The 18,909-nt window shown below is 35.2% G+C and overlaps 1 protein-coding gene across 3 annotated transcripts in view; it reads right to left on the reverse strand.

The window, feature by feature from the left end:
* Nucleotides 1-18,909, reverse strand: part of LOC107717311 (gamma-1-syntrophin-like) — a 50,004-nt gene that overhangs the window by 18,127 nt on the left and 12,968 nt on the right. For 2 of the 3 annotated variants that reach the window (XM_016524024.1, XM_016524016.1), the window contains exons 2-4: nt 11,956-12,117; nt 6,413-6,442; nt 1,891-2,025 (exon numbers count right to left, since the gene is read on the reverse strand). In XM_016524024.1, the coding sequence (XP_016379510.1) occupies nt 1,891-2,025; nt 6,413-6,442; nt 11,956-11,988 (198 nt within the window). In that variant the 5' untranslated portion in view covers nt 11,989-12,117. Of the gene's footprint in view, nt 1-1,890; nt 2,026-6,412; nt 6,463-11,955; nt 12,118-18,909 lie in introns of all 3 variants that reach the window. The other variant, XM_016524029.1, reaches the window with a different exon arrangement.

The following is an 18,909-nucleotide window of genomic DNA, read 5'->3' on the forward strand; positions in this document are numbered from 1 at the left end:
ACAGTATATATATATATATATATATATATATAAATATGTACATCAATATGACATGAATTTGCTTAGTAAAATATCTATATTGCTAAATAAGATGCATCTATCTATCTATCTATCTATCTATCTATTCTTTGAACAATATGTGAAATGTGACACACGGAAGGATAGAATCCTGGACAAGTGCTATGGGAACATTAAAAAGGCTTATGAGGCCAGATCTAAACCCCCTTTGGCCAATGTTGACCACAATACCATCTACCTCATTCCTACATATAAAACCATGCTCAAACGTAGCAAACCAGTAGTAAAAGAAGTAACAGTGTGGTCAGATGATGCTATAGAAAGACTAAAAGGTTGTTTCCTATGCACAGACTGGGATGTTTTTAATAACATGGACATTGATGAGAAAATGTACTTACTAAAAAGAATGTTATAACTTATCGTATATCCGAACAATAAGCCGTATATAACTAAAGAGCTGAAGGATTGCAGTAATCGGAAAAAAAACTGCATTTAAAAACAAAGATTATGTTGAGTTGAAAATCATACAAAAAGAGCTCAATTGTCAGTTAAGGCAAGCTAGGGGATGACAGAAAGATATGATTGAGTATAATTTTCAAGGTATTAATATTTGCCTACAAAACCACCACTGGCTCTGCACCCATTTACCTAAATTCATTACTTCAGAGTTATGTGCCCTCTAGAAGCTTGCGTTCTGCAAGTGAACGGCGTATTATTGTGCCATCAGTGTGTGTGAAGGTGTATATATATATATTTATATACACCTTGCTACGTGTACTGCGTTAGGCTAACCGAGACTTGTCATTTGCACTTATATATTGTTGCTCTTTTGTTAGTTTTGACTGCTTTTATTGTCCTCATTTGTAAGTCGCTTTGGATAAAAGCGTCTGCTAAATGACTAAATGTAAATGTAATTTTACTACCCTGAACTCTAAAAATATGTGGAACACCATGAAAGTTGTTACAAATATGGAACCAAGTAAACCACGTATATGTGTAATGGATGAGTTTGCTAAAGCAAATGAGCTGAACGATTTTTACCTTCGGTTTGAAACGCAGGATTTTTCGGATGAATGCAATCTAATTGTAGACTCTTTGGTATATGATGGGGATACTAGACTGGAGGTAGACAGTACCAAAGTGCAGTTATTGTTTCGTCAGTTGTGTACAAAGAAATCTAAAGGTCTGTCTGGATGGGATCTCTGCCCGCCTTTTAAAAACTTGTGCAGTAGAACTTACTCCAGTTTGGTGTACTCTTTTCCAACGTTCACTGGATTTACACACAGTTCCTGCACTTTGGACTTTCCCTAAGAAACCACACCCATCTGAGAATAATGATTATAGACCTGTAGCGATAACTTCGATCGTTATGAAATGTTTTGAGAAATACATGGTGACTTTACATGGTGATCTTTATTATATATAAAAAAATATAAAAGATTATATAAAATTATATTATATTGTATTGTATACTGTATATATCTGATATGTATATATATATATGCAGGAATGAATCTTGCACAATAAGACCAAAAATATTAATAGGGTAAAATTGGCTTTCATGTTGATATGAATTTGCTTAATAAAACATTTTAATAAAAAATATTTATGTCTTCATACTCACTCATGTTGTAGTCAGGTGATTTAGCCACTGTTAATTACATTTTTGACCTGATTAAAACCAGTTCATGTCATGTTATCACATTAAGAACATGTTGAAGGAAACAGACTAAACTGACTTTCTCCGTGTAGAAGATACAGTCCCTGACATGTAAACGATAACAGAATGTGTTGACCAGCTGTTTCACGTCATAGCTTTGTATTTTCCAGGACTGGATCAATCTGGTATGTAATATGGATTGTCGAACTCACACTCGAGTAGAACGGTTCTCCAGACACACAGATGACGTCTTGCTCTTGAATGGTGAGAATATCTTTGGCCAGGTGCAGACGGATATTGAAAGGCTCCTCGCTACCATCTTGAAGCAAATAAATCCCAGTCTTTGTCTGAAACAGCCAGAGTCACACAAACATCTGTAATCCTCACTTGACAACATGAAGTTGATTAGCTGTGAAATTGATCGTATGATAAATAGCAAAGGCTTGTGTTTGCAGAGTCACGTTTGCCTGGCAGAGATACAACTGAAAATTCAAAGTCATTGCAGAATATTACTGCTAGACCATCTGGACTTGGTTATTCATTTGTGGAAGATGTTTTGCCTCTCCTCTCATCCAAGTGGCTTCATCAGTTATCTGATGGTGGATTAAACATCTTCACACCAAACAATGTCATAATGACTGATGAAGCTTTTTGAATATATGACAAAATGTCTTCAACAAATGGATAATGAAGTCCAGATGCTCTTGAATGAATACATTGCAGCTTGACAGAATGCCTGTCAGAGGCTTAAATGCGGCTTATCGGCTCCATATTTATTCAGTATTTACCTTAAGGCCTTTACTTCTGTAGATAAATGTTTGAGAAAAATTATATTAGAGTCATAAGGCACTGTGAGCACTTTAACTTCAAACTGCCTCGCAAGATGTAATTTTGAGCAATGAAACGTTCTTGTACTACAGTAATCATTTAAAGTACAGCAGAGAGGGCGAACTTAAATGGCTCCGCTTTAACAGTTTTTAAATAACACTTCATTAATGGGAGTTTCTTCAAGTATTCCCACTTTCGGCCCTGTGGACTTGAAAATAATCTCTTTTCACATCATCATACACTGTCATTGGTTTAGTGTCCAATTTAGTGTTTAATGTCTAACAGTACATAATACACATGCAAGAGATGGGAACTCAATCATTTTTTGAAAGTTATGAACATTTCCACAACATCAGAAAAAGTTTATTTTTTTCAGCAATTTTGGCATAATTAAATGGCCTATGTCTCATTCAGGGTTATTACAGTTAAAACTGAAACTGAACTAAAATTAAAACCATATAAAACATCAGGTACTTTTTTTCTTCTTCGTTTTAATTTATTTTAACTTGGTTGCCATGGCAATCAAGTGTCAGCCATTTTTAGTGTACCCTTGAGATTTTCAGTCAAAACATGCTCAGACATAGACTATGGCCGTTCCAGAAGTGAAATTACTATAGTTCGTCTAGGAAGATTGCATTAATTCACATTAAGAAGAAGCGCAGCCAATATGATTCTCATATCGATGCTTCAGCAAAGTTAAAACACCCACAAGCTCTAAAAAACACCCTACCATATTCCTTAACAAATGTAATCAAAAATGTTATGAAAAAAAAAAAAAAGCAATTCTTTCTGACCACAGCATGTTGAATCTGGTCTTGCACATCATGTTTAAAAAGCACAGCAGTGTTTGTAAATAGATAGGAATACTTCTGTCTATACACACAAGACTTATCCTCCTCTGAGCGCTCATTAATCTTCCACACATAACCGCTCTTCTGTGTCCCCGTTTCTGAGCCCAAAAGCTATTAAAGTTGCACTCTCTGCATTCATAGTAGCCTTGTATCCCATCCCAAACTGCATTACTATAATGCAGGACCCACTGAATGTCTTGAATTTAAACATATCGAGAAGAACATCCAGATTAGTGGACGATCAATATTTCTCAGTAGCCGATAGACACTGATATATAGGATATAAAGTACAGTCAGCCTGTCATTATTGCAAAATAAATCCTGATCGGGTGATCAAGACCACTGAATAAACAAATGCCTGGACTTAAATATTGATTTGAGTTGATATTATTTTCCAATCTTGCCTTTATATGATATTAAAGCTTTCACTATTAAACAAAATGAACATTACTACAGTAATATTAAAGTAATTTTAATAATAAAGTCTTCTGAGGTTATTTTCACTATAATCCACAACTAAGATGCAAGATCTCACCAGCTGCGCTTCTAGAAATGAGAGCTCAAGTTGAGAGCAATCGGGTCCTCCCCTGAAATCAGGAATAGTTCACCCAAAAATTTTAATTTGCAATAATAAATAATAAATAAACGAATCCATCATCATGACGTTTTTTAACTTCAAACCGTTGCTTCCAGCTAAAATCTGAGTCCTCTATCCATAATATTGCTTTCTCCAGTAAAAAATAATCATCTTGTCTGAATCAGGAGAGATATGTGCACAGATCAAGCACCGGTTACAAGCAGAAAACAGTTCTAAACCATTATTTGGGTGGATTTTGATGTGAGAGACAACAGGAGATGGACTTTTTCACTGGAGGAAGCGTTATTATAGAATATGGGCTGGTATTTTGGCCAGAAGCAATGGTTTAAAGTTAAATATCTCAATGATGGATTGTATCTTACAAAAATGCAGATTTTCACTTAACGAGATGTTAACTGATGGACTGGAGCGGTGTGGATTATTGTGTTGTTTTTATCAGCTGTTTGGACTCTCATTCTGAAGGCACCCATTCACTGCAGAGGATCCATTGGTGAGCAAGTGATGCAATGCTACATTTTTCCAAATCTGATGAAGAAACAAACTCATCTACATCTTGGATGTCCTATGTTCAGCAAATTTTCATGTTTGGGTGAACTATTCTTCTAATAGTCATACTAATTAGTATTAGTTTAAAATGTGTTTATAATTGCTTATTATACAGTGCATAATAAAACTAATGAGATATCATTTCTTTCACTTGATAAACTATTAACAATAACGATGATAATAATAACAAACAACTGAACATCTTTACATCAACTCATCATTTCAGTTACCCAGAAAAGCAACTGATATACAGCTTTGAAATATCTGACCACTGGAAGGTGCTGTTGACCAATAGCGTCTAATAAATATATACATTAAATATAAAATAGGATTTAGCATAATGATGGCAAAGGACACTCTCAAAATAGCCAAATATTGATTATTCAGTCATTAAAGAGGTCATATGATGCGATTTCTATTTTTCCTTTTCTTTAGTGTGTTATGTAGCTATTTGTGCATGTATAAGATCTGCAGAGTTACAAAGCTCAAAGTCTCCCACAAAAGGATTTATTCTATCTAAAAGAGAAGGCTGATCCAGACCGGGCTAAAACGCCTCATTCAAACACGCCCCCACATGTCTACGTCACGATGTGGAAATATTTGCGTAATGCCGCCCAACTGTTCATGCAAAGAAAGAAGGCGTGGTTTCAGGAACCGCAGTGCAATGTTGATACAGCCATGTCAGGGAGACGCTGTGTGTTTCTGTGCGAAAGCAAAAGCACTTTATTTGGCCTTCTGAAAGTAGATGCAATGAGGAATCATTGGTTAAGATTTATTTACAACAGAACAGCACAACCCAGATGTTCGAATTTAGAGTAGCCTACAAGGCTGGCTGTGCAAAGGCTATTTCTAAAAAAAAAAAAAAGGTAAATTCCGACTTTGCTATGACAATCTGGCACTTATTCTGAATCAGCTACTGTAAGTATGTTTTCCTAATAGTTTAAGTATTTGCTATTGACTGTTCAAATGCGGAGTTTTGCGCATCGTGTGTGTGTGTGTGTGTGTGTGTGTGTGTGTGTGAGAGAGAGAGAGAGAGACAGGGTCACATCACAGTGGAGTCAGCTGTCTTAACCATGGCTTGTGTACTGCATCATTACTGTGTCTGTCACGTGACTCTGTTCCCCTTTCGGGCTTGAACTGATGGTAAAACTAATGACATTATTAACTGTCTTTACATTTATTTTGAAAGATGAAGCTCGCGATTATGGTAAGGGGCGTTACATTTCCGACGAGTGCTTGCGGTGTTCGTCCAATCACAATGCACTGGGTCAGCTGGCCAATCAGAGCAGAATGTGCTTGTCGGAAGGAGGGGCTTTGTAGAAAACGACGCGTTTGAGAAAGGCTGGGCATAGAGGAACTACAATAATGTACCGTATTTGAAAAATAATGTGTTTTTTGAACATTAAAGCATGTCAACATATTCTGTTACACCAAATACACCAAATAATGATCTTTAAAATAGCATCATATGACCCCTTTAATCCATATCTTCACAGAGTTTAATTATTTATAGCTAGATTAATTTTGTGGCATATCGCTTTTTACTTTCTATAACAGATCCTCTTTATAATCATTACATTAAGTCCTTATTATCATCGGAAAATTGAAAGTATTTCAGAGAATGAAACTGTAAATCTGTTGTCTGTTAAATAACTGTTTCCTAGTCTGCAAACAGAGGAATTAAAGCAATCTGTTTTGACCTAACATCTTTGTTCCCCGGTGGAAAGTCAACAAATCCATTTATTTGATCGATGTGCTCCTGCCTCCCTCCACGACTGCAGCGAGCATTTATTTGGATAGAGTTTTGTACAACAAATAACACTGAAATAGATCTGTTACAAGTTGTATGCGAACACTACTTTATCTAAAATAACAAAGTGTTTCAACAGCGGCATTTAAAGCAATACTTACCTCTTCATTTGAAGTCTTGAAATCCATGTGCTAAGGTCAGAGAAACAGCCCTTAGAGAGCAAACATGAAAAAGAAAACCGATCATAATGTAATGAGAACAAGTTGCATTAGCTCAAGCTAAATGTTACTGACCTTCAATGATAAATGGTGTTTGCAATGAAAGTTGCATATGTTGCAAAGAAAAGAAAAAATCATTATAGATAAATGAAAATGCATTCGAAATTAATCATTGGTTTGTTCATGCAGTGCGAGAGAAATACACAACTTTGCCTTGCGTGAAAGCGCATTTGGATGTGCAGAAATGTAATCAAAACTCTTCACAGCTAATTTGTTTTGAAAAATAACAACAGCATCTGGACGTGCAAAGCCAAAGAGGAGGATGCGCTTTGATATTGGGTGTAAAAAGCTTTTTCTAAAACTCCTAAAAGTGTTACATTTTTATTTTGTCACTCCTTTGCTAACATGCGGGTGGCAGAAAAGATTAACCAACCAGAAAGCAATAACTATTTCGGAATACGAATGCAAATGTGGCATTTCAAGTTGCTCGGAGGCCTACTAAATAATTCAGTGGGAGTTATTGTCAAACAATATATCAGCCTGTTTGAGATGGTTTCTGAACATGTACAGCAATTTCTGGTTTGCTGTACACGGTCTGCTTGAACGCTTCATTGTGCAATAAGAATATGGCATTCAAACAAACCCTATGGTCAAGGCTGGTGCTAATGTTATTAAACCAACAAGTGATAATAATATCTTTGTTATGGATGTCAAACCACGGTGAATTGCATCTCTAAAGTTCAGGATAATAATTGAATCATACTAATAATAATACAGTGTCGTCCTCTGAACGACACAGAAGGCTGAATCTTTCAAAAACACATCTAGATCACATTTTATCATAAAAAATATAAATATTTCCTTTGATTTTGGGATGAAATATGACTCAGACATGCTGTTTGTGAGATTCACCCAGCAACACATTTTCTGGTACACAATGATTTGTACTGGATGAATAAATCACTGGAGGCATTTCCTGCTGTGTTATTCCAGTGCTATTTTATAAACGTCTTAATAATTCATATTGCAAAAAGAATCACACAGCAGTAGCTGACCACAGTGCTGTTGTTGTTTAGAATTAAAATGCTGCTTAGAAGTACTAGTGAGCGCTAGGATTAAAACCGTCCTGAAGATTGCTTCACAGAGAAATCACTTCTGCTATTCCATCTCCCAGAGTAGCTCAAATTAAAATCACAACCAGCGGAGCACATTTAATCAGAACAATCTCATAATTTGCACAGTCTGAATCCACTCAGCGGGGCAAGTATGGAGGGATTACAGCTCTATCTGGCAGTTTTCTGTGGAAGCTTGTTTCTGCATGGGATAAAAAAAATGTAATGTAATTGCAACAATTGTTTATATCACAATTTAGAGTTTACATCTCACAATTCAGTTTTTTTTCCTGCCACATAATAAATGTGCTTTTTATCTCACAATTCTGTCTTTTTTCTCGCAATTGCAAGTTTATATCTTGCAATTCTGACATTTCTTCACAGAATTGCGAGTTTATAACTCAAAAATCTGACTTATTTTTCTCAGAATTCTGAGTTTATATCTCGCAATTGCATTTTCTTTTGTTTCTGACACATAAAAATATAAAAAAAGGTAACTGTGACTTTTCATCTCACAATTCCGACTTTTTTTCTTGCAATTACAAGTTTATATCTCACAATTTTGACTTTTCTAATCACAATTGGAAGTTTACATAAAATTGCAAGTTTATAAGTTTATCGCGCAGTTCTGAGTTTGTATGTAACAATTCTGAGTTAATATGTCTTAAAGGGGTCATATGATGCGATTTCAATATTTCCTTTCTCTTTGGAGTGTTACAAGCTCTTGGTGCATAAAGAAGATCTGTAAAGTTGCAAAGACTAAAGTCTTAAATCCAAAGAGATATTCTTTATAAAAGTTAAGATTTCAGAAAGGCGGGGCATAGAGGAGAAACAATAATGTACAGTATGTGGAAAATAATGTGTTTTTTTAACCTTAAACCGCATAAACACATTTCATTACACCAAATACACAAAATAATGTTCTTTTTAGCAACATCATATGAGCCCTTTAAATCGGAGTTTACATCTCACAATTCTATAGTTTTTGTTTCTGCCACAGAGTAAAAAAATTTTAATGGTTTTTTATCTCACAATTCTGACTTTTTTCTCGCAATTGCAAGTTTATATCTTGCAATTCTGAGTTTATATCTTGCAATTCTGACTTATTTTCTCAGAATTCTGAGTTTATATCTCGCAATTGCTTTTTTTTGTTTCCGCCACATAATAAAAAATAAAAAAGGTAACTGCGACTTTTTATCTCACAATTATGACTTTTATTCTCGCAATTGCAAGTTTGTATCTAAAAATCTGAGTTTATATTTCACAATTCTGATTTTAAATCTCGCAATTTTTACTTATTTTCTCAGAATTTTGAGTTTATATCTCGCAACTGCATTTTTTTTTGTTTCCACCACAGAATAAAAAATAAAAAAGGTAACTGTGACTTGATTGTGATCTCACAATTCCAACTTTTTTTCTCGCAATTACAAATTTATATCTCACAATTCTGATTTTTCTAATCAGAATTGCAATTTCATATCGCACAATTCTGAGTTTATATCTCGCAATTCTGACTTCTTTTTTCAGAATTCTGAGTTTTTATGAATTCAGTCAGAATTCAAATTTTTTTCAGCCACAGATTTTTTTTCTATCTCACAATTCTGACTTTTTTCCTCAGAATTACACTTGTATATCTCAGAAATGCAAGAAAAAAAAGTCAGAATTGTGAGATAAAATGTTGCTATTACCTTTTTTTAAATCTAGTGGCAGAAACAAGCTTCCATGGTTTGCACTATATTTTGTCGGTATTCCGAACGCAAGGACAGCCTGGCTATTTTTCCCCACTTTAATCAGCATGTTTTTGCTCTAAGAGTGCTTGAATGGTAAAATGTTGGAACATTTCTCCATAAGTGACATGTGGCATAAGATACCTTCATAAGCGAGATATACTGGCAAGCCCTTGGATTCCAAATTCCCCATTATACATCAAAAATTGACAAAAAGCCATCTCAGTGATGAACCTTGTCCTCACATGGAGTGCACTTAAGAGGAAATAGCAATCTGAGGCTCATAACGGAGAGGATATGTGTCTCCAAAGCAGCAATGGTGAGTACCTCTTGAGTGCCATCTGTCAAAATGAGCTACATGCCCCTTTAAAACCTCTGAGCTGGAGGAGACGTCGCGGATCGCTCAGAATTTCCACCACGGATCGATTCCAGCTAAGAAAGTCCTGGCAGAATACACAAGGCCTTCAGAGAGCGGCTTTATGAATAATTCATTGCCGTGGCAAGAACGAGTGTTCCCTAATAAACATCTCTATGAGGTCTACAGGTCTTTCCACTCACGTGCCATCTGCAGCTTCCTTCATACAGGCCGAGAAAAGCCAATAAGTTTAACGTGTGGCTAATGAAATCACTCTCATTGTCATCTATCAAAGACACGGCAGAGGAATGCGCAGAAGGACGCTCAATAGTTTATTATAATGCAGAACATTTAAAAAATATTCATTATGATTTTATTGATTCGATGCAGCTCGAATCTGCTTTCATAGTGGCCTAAGGCAGTCACTAAAGCACTTTTTGGCTATAGAATCTAATAAACCAACATAACATGTCACAAACAATGACAAAAGACACAGAATATGCTAGCTGATGAAATTAGTTTCTTCACGAATAAGAAACTTTTAGCGCTCTAATAAAGCCATAACAATGTCGCAAAACAGGTCATTTTTCACCTCAAAAAAATTTAGGATATTTTGCTTTGTGACATTACGAAGCACATTTCTCCCTAAATTCGCATTACCATAATGCATTCAGACATTTTAATTTCATTTATTTTGAAATTTGTATTTTTTTAATGGTAATTCTCATTAGATTATAAAAGTAATCATTTTTAATAATTTAATTTGTAAAGAATAGTTTATTAGAATGTAGATTGTTTTAAAAAAAACATTCTATTGCATTTTTATTAATTCAATGAAGCTTGAATCTGCTTTCATAGTGGCCTAAGGCAGTCTCCGAGGCACTTTTTGGCAATAGAAACTAATAAATAAAAAATTACACCACAAACGATCATAAAAGACACAGTATAACATAAAACTAGAAACATAAGGTTTGTTTTAAAAATTACCCAAATAAAAAACTTTTAGCACCCTAATAAAGTCATAACAATGTCACAAAACATGTTTAAGTCATATTCACCCCAAAAAATTAGGACATTTTGCATTGTGACATTATGAAGCACATAAATTCTCATTACCGTAATGCATTCAGTAATTCTTATTATGTTTAATGGTGATTCTCATTATATTCTTATTACTCTAAGTAAATTATTTGAATTATTATTTTTTCTTTCTTATTATTTCTCACATTACAATAGTAAGAGTGGGAACCTATGCTTAACTGTGATGAAAATAAAGTCACAAAACTTGTACAAATAATGGGTTTAGTTTTGTTAATGCAAAATATAATTTAATATTTTTTTCTATAACCCATAATCATGAGATACTCCTTTAAACACTAGCACTTTGTATTTTATAAAACTATTACCATGTATTATTACAGTACTGGTTTATTAAAAACAAGACCATATGCTGTAAAAAAAAAAATCAATACCAAGGTCATTCGTATACATTCAGAGCTCATTAAATTGCAATTGCAGAGGCTTGCGACCAAAAATAGAAAAGTTGTTGGGTGTTCTTTACCGTGACTACATAATTTACTATGTGTTGTTTCTATGCTTTGCTTTCTCTCAGTAACATGCCTGGCATTCAGCTCATATACAGTTTCACACTGACTCACTCGCTTTGCCGTTCTGTGAAAATGAGATGTGATTTGCATGCTAACAGGCCAGTGCAGTATGGTGGGGTTTTTTTTTTTCATCCGCAACATTATTTTAATACAGGCACCTCATCGGTTTGCTGTCTCGCAACAATTCTTTGAGCCTTCTGGGAGATGTCGCTAACAATTCCTGACGTTTCCTGCATTGCAATGTCCACAGTGAAACACAGCGTTCTTCTCGTTAGTACAAGAAATAGAGCTTAATATGTTGTCTAATAGCATGACAGCAAATTTTAATTTGGCTAAAATGTTCTTAAAGGAACAGTCCACTCAAAATTAAAATTCCAAATCACCGTCACTGTCAGTGAAACACCAAAGGAGATGCAGACACTGCTCTTTTCCACCCAACAAACAGTTATAGTGGCTGTCACGCTTCAATAAGGACAAAAAAGCACCATAAAAATCCCATAAAGTAGCAACTGTAGCACTCAAAACTCGGAAGAACGAAAGTCATGCCGGTTTGGAATGACACGAGGGTGAGTATATGATGACAGAACGTTCGTTTTTTTGATGAACTATTCCTTTAAGATCACCTACTCAGCAAAGGAGTCGATTTGTCAAGCTCCAGCTAGAGGCCTGGGTATTTTCAGCTTACCTCCAGGGAAAGATCTTCAGCACAGCACAGCATGGAGGTCAAGCCATGGGGAAGGAGGCAGGGGAGTCTTTGCAGGCGCTGGTTAAAGGCTGATGTTTTTCTTTTCTTCCTTTCTTTATTACAAGGTTTTGGCCCTCAGGCCCAGCCAGAGTCCTACAGCTGCTGGAGTAAAACAAAGAATTAGTAAGGTACAACGGTACAACTAATCGATTAGCAAGTTTGATTCGGTTATCTAGATTTTTTCTTTAATATATTTTTGCTCTTTTTAGCATTCAAACTCTAATTAGCATGCAGGCAGCGTGCTGCGCTTTCACCATTAAGGCAGTTTGCACAGTAAAAGCTTCTCTAAAAAGTCGTTTCTTTAATTTCATCTCCTGCTGCTACAGAGTGTCATTTTTAAAATGCCCCACCATGAACGTTGTATCAAGTTAAAAACAGAAAAATCAAGACTCAGTTTCATTCAAAGTAAGTCATCTGTCAAGCTGGGGTTTTTTTCTTCCGAATTTAGTTGCGTTGGTCTGATTTCAGATGGAGGTCTGTTAGTTAATGCAACTAAATAAATGCAACTAACCATATAATATTGCTATTATATTTATAGTACTATAAATTCAAATAAATCATGAAAATTTTCAGTGTTTGATGCAGTTTAAAACAGCTGCTCTATAAGATATTTTGGCCACTTTATGTGAAAACGAACAAATCCGAAAATACTTCGTTAGTAATGCATTGCTGCTGTCTCTAGAGAACACATCAATCCCCCAGTTGTAATGGTTTTAGCTTTTCTTCAGGATTTTGAAAAGAAATATTGAATTCTGGTAATTGCATTTAGTGGCTAACATTGACAGCAAAACAATCTAAAGCAATTGACGTCTCCTCCATTGTGATCCTCGTCTTTTTCTTCCTCGTTCTCTGAGAGAGAGATTCCGAACACACAAAGCACACAGTCAATACGGTTCAATGAAAACAGCGGGCTTCCAACAACATGACCAGCCTTTAGATTCATAATGTTAGTGCATGATTGCTTCCAAACTATTCAGCTCCGAGACAGTTTGCTAGTTTACGAGCATTATCTGCAGGAATAGCACAAGCATTAAACTATTACATCTGAAAGCATTCGGTTAAGAAGCCATGGATAAGCTCCAAAAAAAGTAACAAGACATATGTTTTGTAAATTGCCTACTGCATTAACTCAGTCTTGGAGTTTGCAGAGGTTTATTTCAACAGAACATAATGCAATGAGATCTCCCATCCTGAAGCTAATTCATCCACGGCCGTTCTGTGCACGTTTCTACATGCTGAGTGAGCTCTACTTCACACATTTAATTTCACAACCCCATGATTTCCCCTCTGAAATGTCTAAAATAAAACCATTAATTGTCATTGTTCAAACTGCATTATGCATGGCTGACTCATATTTTGCTTCATATATGTGTGTGCCATTACAAAGGGCATTTATTAACTCTAAATGTGGGCAACAGAACATCTCGGCATGTCTTCATCCATTAGTGAACTATCCTGGCCGACTAACCTTCTGCGTTTTTCGCTGGCTGACATCTTTAACCTTTTCTTTGATAAAATGCTGCAATTGTAACTATAACTTGGCTGTTGCTGTAAAACAGTTTATTGTGGTCTCCACCGGTCACAGTGGACTGGGAGCTCATGTACTTATCACCATCATAATGGCCAGACCGTTGGACCGCCACAAAAGCTATTCATTTCTGCGAGACCCTGGTGCAACAGCAACTCAAAGGGTTTCAATTTTTTACTGAGCAACTAAGATCCAGATGAAATTACAGAAAAACGTTCTGGCAGTAACCGTGGAACTGTATTCAGGGCTCAACAGTGCAAGCGTTTCACTCACATTTGCGACTATAAATAGACGTGTATTGTAAAACGTATTGAGAAGCATGTGCGCTAGTCCTTAAAGGGATAGTTCACCCAAAAATGAAAGTTCTGTCATCATTTACTCACCCACATGTTGCTACAAACCTGTATGAGTTTCTTTCTGCTGTTGAATGCAATGGAAGATATTTTGAAGAATGTTGGGAACCAAACAGTTACCGGTAGCCATTGACTTCCATAATATTTTTTTCCATACTATGGAAGTCAATGGGTACCGTCAACTGTTTGGTTACCAACATTCTTCAGAATGTTTTCTTTTGTGTTCAGCAGAAGGAAGAAGCTCATACAGGTTTGGAACAACTTAATGGTGAGTAAATGATGATAGAACTTTAATTTTTGGGTGAACTATCCCTTTAAAGAGACTTTGAAGTCCAAAAAAGTGCATCCATCCATCATAAAAAGTGCTCCACATGGCTCTAGGGGGTTAATAAAGGCCTTCTGAAACAAAGCGATGTGTTTTTGTAAGAAAAATATCCATATTTAAAACTTTATAAACCAGAATCTCTAGCTTCCGCTAACTGTCTTTCAGTTTAAAAAATGCAGTTTTATGAAATTTAAGGTCATAAAGTTTTATGAAATTTAAGGTCATAAATATCTTAAATAGTAAACAAATGTCTTATCATTTCAGGAGGTCTTAAATTTTGAGAATAGAAAATCAGGAATCCCAATACAACCTAATGTGATTATTAAACTTCAAAACGCTATGATTTAACTAAATACATATGATCACTGCATGTCTCAAAGTAAAAACATTGCACTGTTGCGCGTTTTATAGTCTTGGTTTCAGAGCAGTTTGCAAACAATGTATATCGTGCATTTATGCCAATATATTATTTATGATTGATGAATATGACAATGTTTACTTTATGGTGTTTATATTGTTATAACAAGCAATAGCTAAGCATATACATTTCAAAATAACTGTGTATTTTTGGCTTGTTTATAATTAAAAGTCTTGCATTGTGCATTCAATTTTCAATTTTCCCCTAATTATTCAACTGTATTGGGCATTTAATTCAACATAAACTCTTCTGTCTGGGCTGCTAGTATAATTATTGTACCAATACTTTTACTAGTAACAGCACAATAATTTGTTTATTACAGTATATATAATTTATACAGTTTAAGGCATGCCTATAAATAATTACATAAATACAGTTTGAAGCAGAAATATTTAAAAACCTAGTGTACTTTTTGTATTTGAATAAATTAATTTTTGCTTGTAAATGTCTCCTTGTATTATTTTTAAAGGAACCATTATTTGATCAATTTTCATTGCAGTTTTTAATGCGCTCCTAAATATTGAAACTTATTTCAACACATGTGACCCATGGGAAAATTGAAAGCATCAAGCGCTGGTATTTGATAAATGCAACTGCACATAAAAACACACTGTGATATAAACCTTGCTGGCATGAGGAGCTGACTAACCATATGCAGTTAATGTTTCCTTTAGGAATGAATCTAATCTTCCCACGAACACCCGCATACACTCAGAAACAAGAAGTCAAACGGTTGGCTCGCTACGCTGCTGTCTGTGACGCTGATGCCCTATCAAGGTCGATGTTTTTCACCGGGTTTCTCTCAAGCAGGTGAGTGAACATGCTCCCATGAGATGTAAGCCAGAAAACCACATTTTATCTGTATATTTCACAGCCAAGACACAGAGAGAGCAAACACACTCACACTGCTCTGGGCACTGGGCATTTCCACCACCTGGAAATGAGGCAAAACCACCACTGCTGTGCCACGGTTCAAAGTGATTTTCAACCGTAGTGTTTGTTCAAATAACACGGTTGTTTTCTATTCGATATTATGCATAAAATGAGCTTATATTGGCTAAATTATATTGCTAGATGTATTCACATTGCTTTATTTCAGCAAGCAGCCAATACAATAAATGATCTGAAGCTTATATTTACTATTAGAAGAGTCTGTTTTATGTTGCACCATCTCACAGCAACAAAAGTAATGCACTGTTTTTTAGCCTGCACTTCTAAACAAAAACATCACTTATAACAAAAATACTACCATGTTTTTGGGCATGATCCATGTTATTCTTTGAACTATTATGTAAATGCATGGCACACAATGCACTGTTTTTTAGCCTGCACTTCTAAACAAAAACATCACTTATAACAAAAATACTACCATGTTTTTTGGGCATGATCCATGTTATTCTTTGAACTATTATGTAAATGCATGGCACATTAATACGGTAATCAGTCAGTTGCATGGTATATATATATCATTACCAGAAAATTACAAATGATTCCTTTAATGTTCCAATTTGTTCTAGAAGGAAATGAGATTAATTGGAGAGCAAACAGAGACTTTTATGAGCAAATTTCATGCTTGCCCAACAATGTCTCAAATGTGCAAGATTAAGTTAAATTAAAAAATAAAAATAAATTAAAAGTCAAAGATCTCAATAAAATTTGTCTAATATATTACCATCTATAATATCATATTTAATTATATAAGCATTTCTGACTTAGAAGTCATTTCTGACTTTCTTGACTTAGAAGTCAATTACTTCTAAAACAAAATTATTCAAGATATAACACTATACTCTTACTGTATCAATGATTGTCTCATTTGTTTGTTTCTTTCATTAATATATACATGTATATATCATTACCAGAATTGTTTTTAATTACAAATGTGATCACTTTAATATCTCAATTTGTTCTCATAGATATTACATTATATATATATTTATGTGTGTGTGTGTGATTTTTTAATTGTCTAATATAATAACATGTATAATATAATATTTAATGATATAATATGAGCATTTCTCACCAGTTACTTCTAAGACATAATTATTTGAGCGAACGTTATACTCCTACTGTATCAATATTTTTTTCATTTGTTTATTTCATAGATATATATGTCATATGTATATATCATTACCAGGATTTTTTTCTCTTTAATATCTCAATTTGTTCTCATAGATGGAAACTATTAGATTAATTGGAGAGCAAATAGACATTTATGAGCAAATTTCATGTCCATTTATTCTTTTGAGCAAAAGAGCCCAACAATGCCTCAAACTGTGCTCACATTTGCCAAGATACCTGCAATTAAAATTAAGTTAAATTAAAAAAATTAATTACTTTTTAAAACATATAGATTTTTTTTTTTAATATCTAATAATATTTATAAAATAATATTTACTAATATAAAATAAATACATCCAATTTCTGCCTTTCCTAAGAAGTTTTAGGAGAAACATCTGAGACAATAATAACTGAGACTTCAGTAAGTCTCAAAATTTATGAAAGAGCAACCAAAGTCTGAAAACTACAATAATCAAGTAACTCTTTCGTCTATGAATACAATGTAACAAGATTCCACCACATAAGATTTGCAAAAGACATAAACACATATTTGAGGATCTCATTTCAAGTAATGACAGAAATGTCATATTGACTCAGATCTGTTAGGCCTGATCAAGTGTTTCTCAGCTTTCTTGACACTGTTGCTCTGTTGAACACGCTTAGGGCGAGCAATGCAAAGGTCACTGCAGAGAGCCTGGACACGGCATTTGCGCTTGACTAAAGTTTGATCCCAGCTTCATCCCTTCACATTATCCTGCTCAGACATCTCATTGCCAAAAGCAACCCTTTCCTGCCCGCTGGGCGGGTGTCTGTTTAGCCCTCATTAGTTAATACACTGGCGAGACCCGCTGGCCTACATCACCACACCAAACCACATCGACATAGAGGCAACAATGGGAATGAGGCTGGGTAAATTAGCAAATGGCAGATTTATAGACTCAAGTCCTGACCTCTCTCTCCATGATGGATGACTTTTGGCGAGGCAGTGCTTTAAAGCACTGTGGAGGTGCCAGAAGAAACCTAATGTACACATGAGACTCATTACACCAACAAAGATGGGTAATTACTGCCGCTGTCAGACTGAGCCGTACCGTTTATTCAAGACCAAGACAAAGTTTGGTTTGTTTATGAGTTAATGTTAGCAGTCTCTCTCTCTTCAATTGTCAGCGAGACCAGCCCATTAAAAACACAATAAATTAGCTGTGTTGACATGAGACTAACTGGCACACATTAGTAAACATGATGAGCACCGCTGAGGCGGATAACTCGCGTTTCTGATGACAATCAAGATTAATATTTATGCATGGACCTAATTTTGTTAGGAATGCAACAACTGACACAGAATTGAGAATATGAAATCTTATAGAAACACTAGCAAAAAATACCATGTTTTTAAGCATGCATAGCGTAGTCAATGTGTGATCATTCTAAGAGCTGCACGAGTAATCTTATGCTCTACCAATGTAAACAAACATGGCCACGTCTTTGGTAGTAATTAAACACTTAGCGAATTTTATCAATGATAAAACGTTCATTATAAATGTTTAAAAACAGTTTAACTGATATAACAGTGCAACAACTTTTAATATGACTTTCCGCTGTTTGTCATTGCGCAGTCTGAACAATACTGGTGTGAAGTTTTCAGTGACTCTTTCTTTCTTTTACATTTTTATGCCACTAGGTAGCGACAAGTGACTGTCTTTATTAGTCGTTTGAATCATTCATTCAACCGATTCGTTTAAAACACTGATTCATTCAGGAACAAAACAGGGCTGCGTTTCCCGATAACGTTGTCACTTAGCGCACTACGAAGACTCTAAAGGTATGTCTTAACTAAAGGTATACCTGTTCTAAGCGTGTTCCCCGAACTATTCCTTAGGAGGCTGCTTAAAGTCACCATGAAATCGAAATTGAAAATTCTTATTTTTTAATGGAATACTGTAGTGTTTATTATAAATAATTTATCCGTGCACTTCATTATTTTTTTTTAATTCATGTGCCCTCGTAATCTTTAATCAAAAACGTTAACCTCCCCTCCCCCTCAAAACGACTCATCTTCTCTTCAGGTCACGAGCTATGGCGCAAGGGCGGAGCTAGTGACGTGAGGGGGCAGCTGCAGTGACATCAGTGACGTTTGGAATAAACGACAGGGGGAAAAGCTGAAGCTGATGCTTCACTTTATAGCACTGACACCAGTCATAAGGGAGTA

The sequence above is a fragment of the Sinocyclocheilus rhinocerous genome, unplaced genomic scaffold, assembly GCF_001515625.1.
Source record: "Sinocyclocheilus rhinocerous isolate Xijiao unplaced genomic scaffold, SAMN03320098_v1.1 scaffold1694, whole genome shotgun sequence".
NCBI lineage: Eukaryota > Metazoa > Chordata > Actinopteri > Cypriniformes > Cyprinidae > Sinocyclocheilus > Sinocyclocheilus rhinocerous.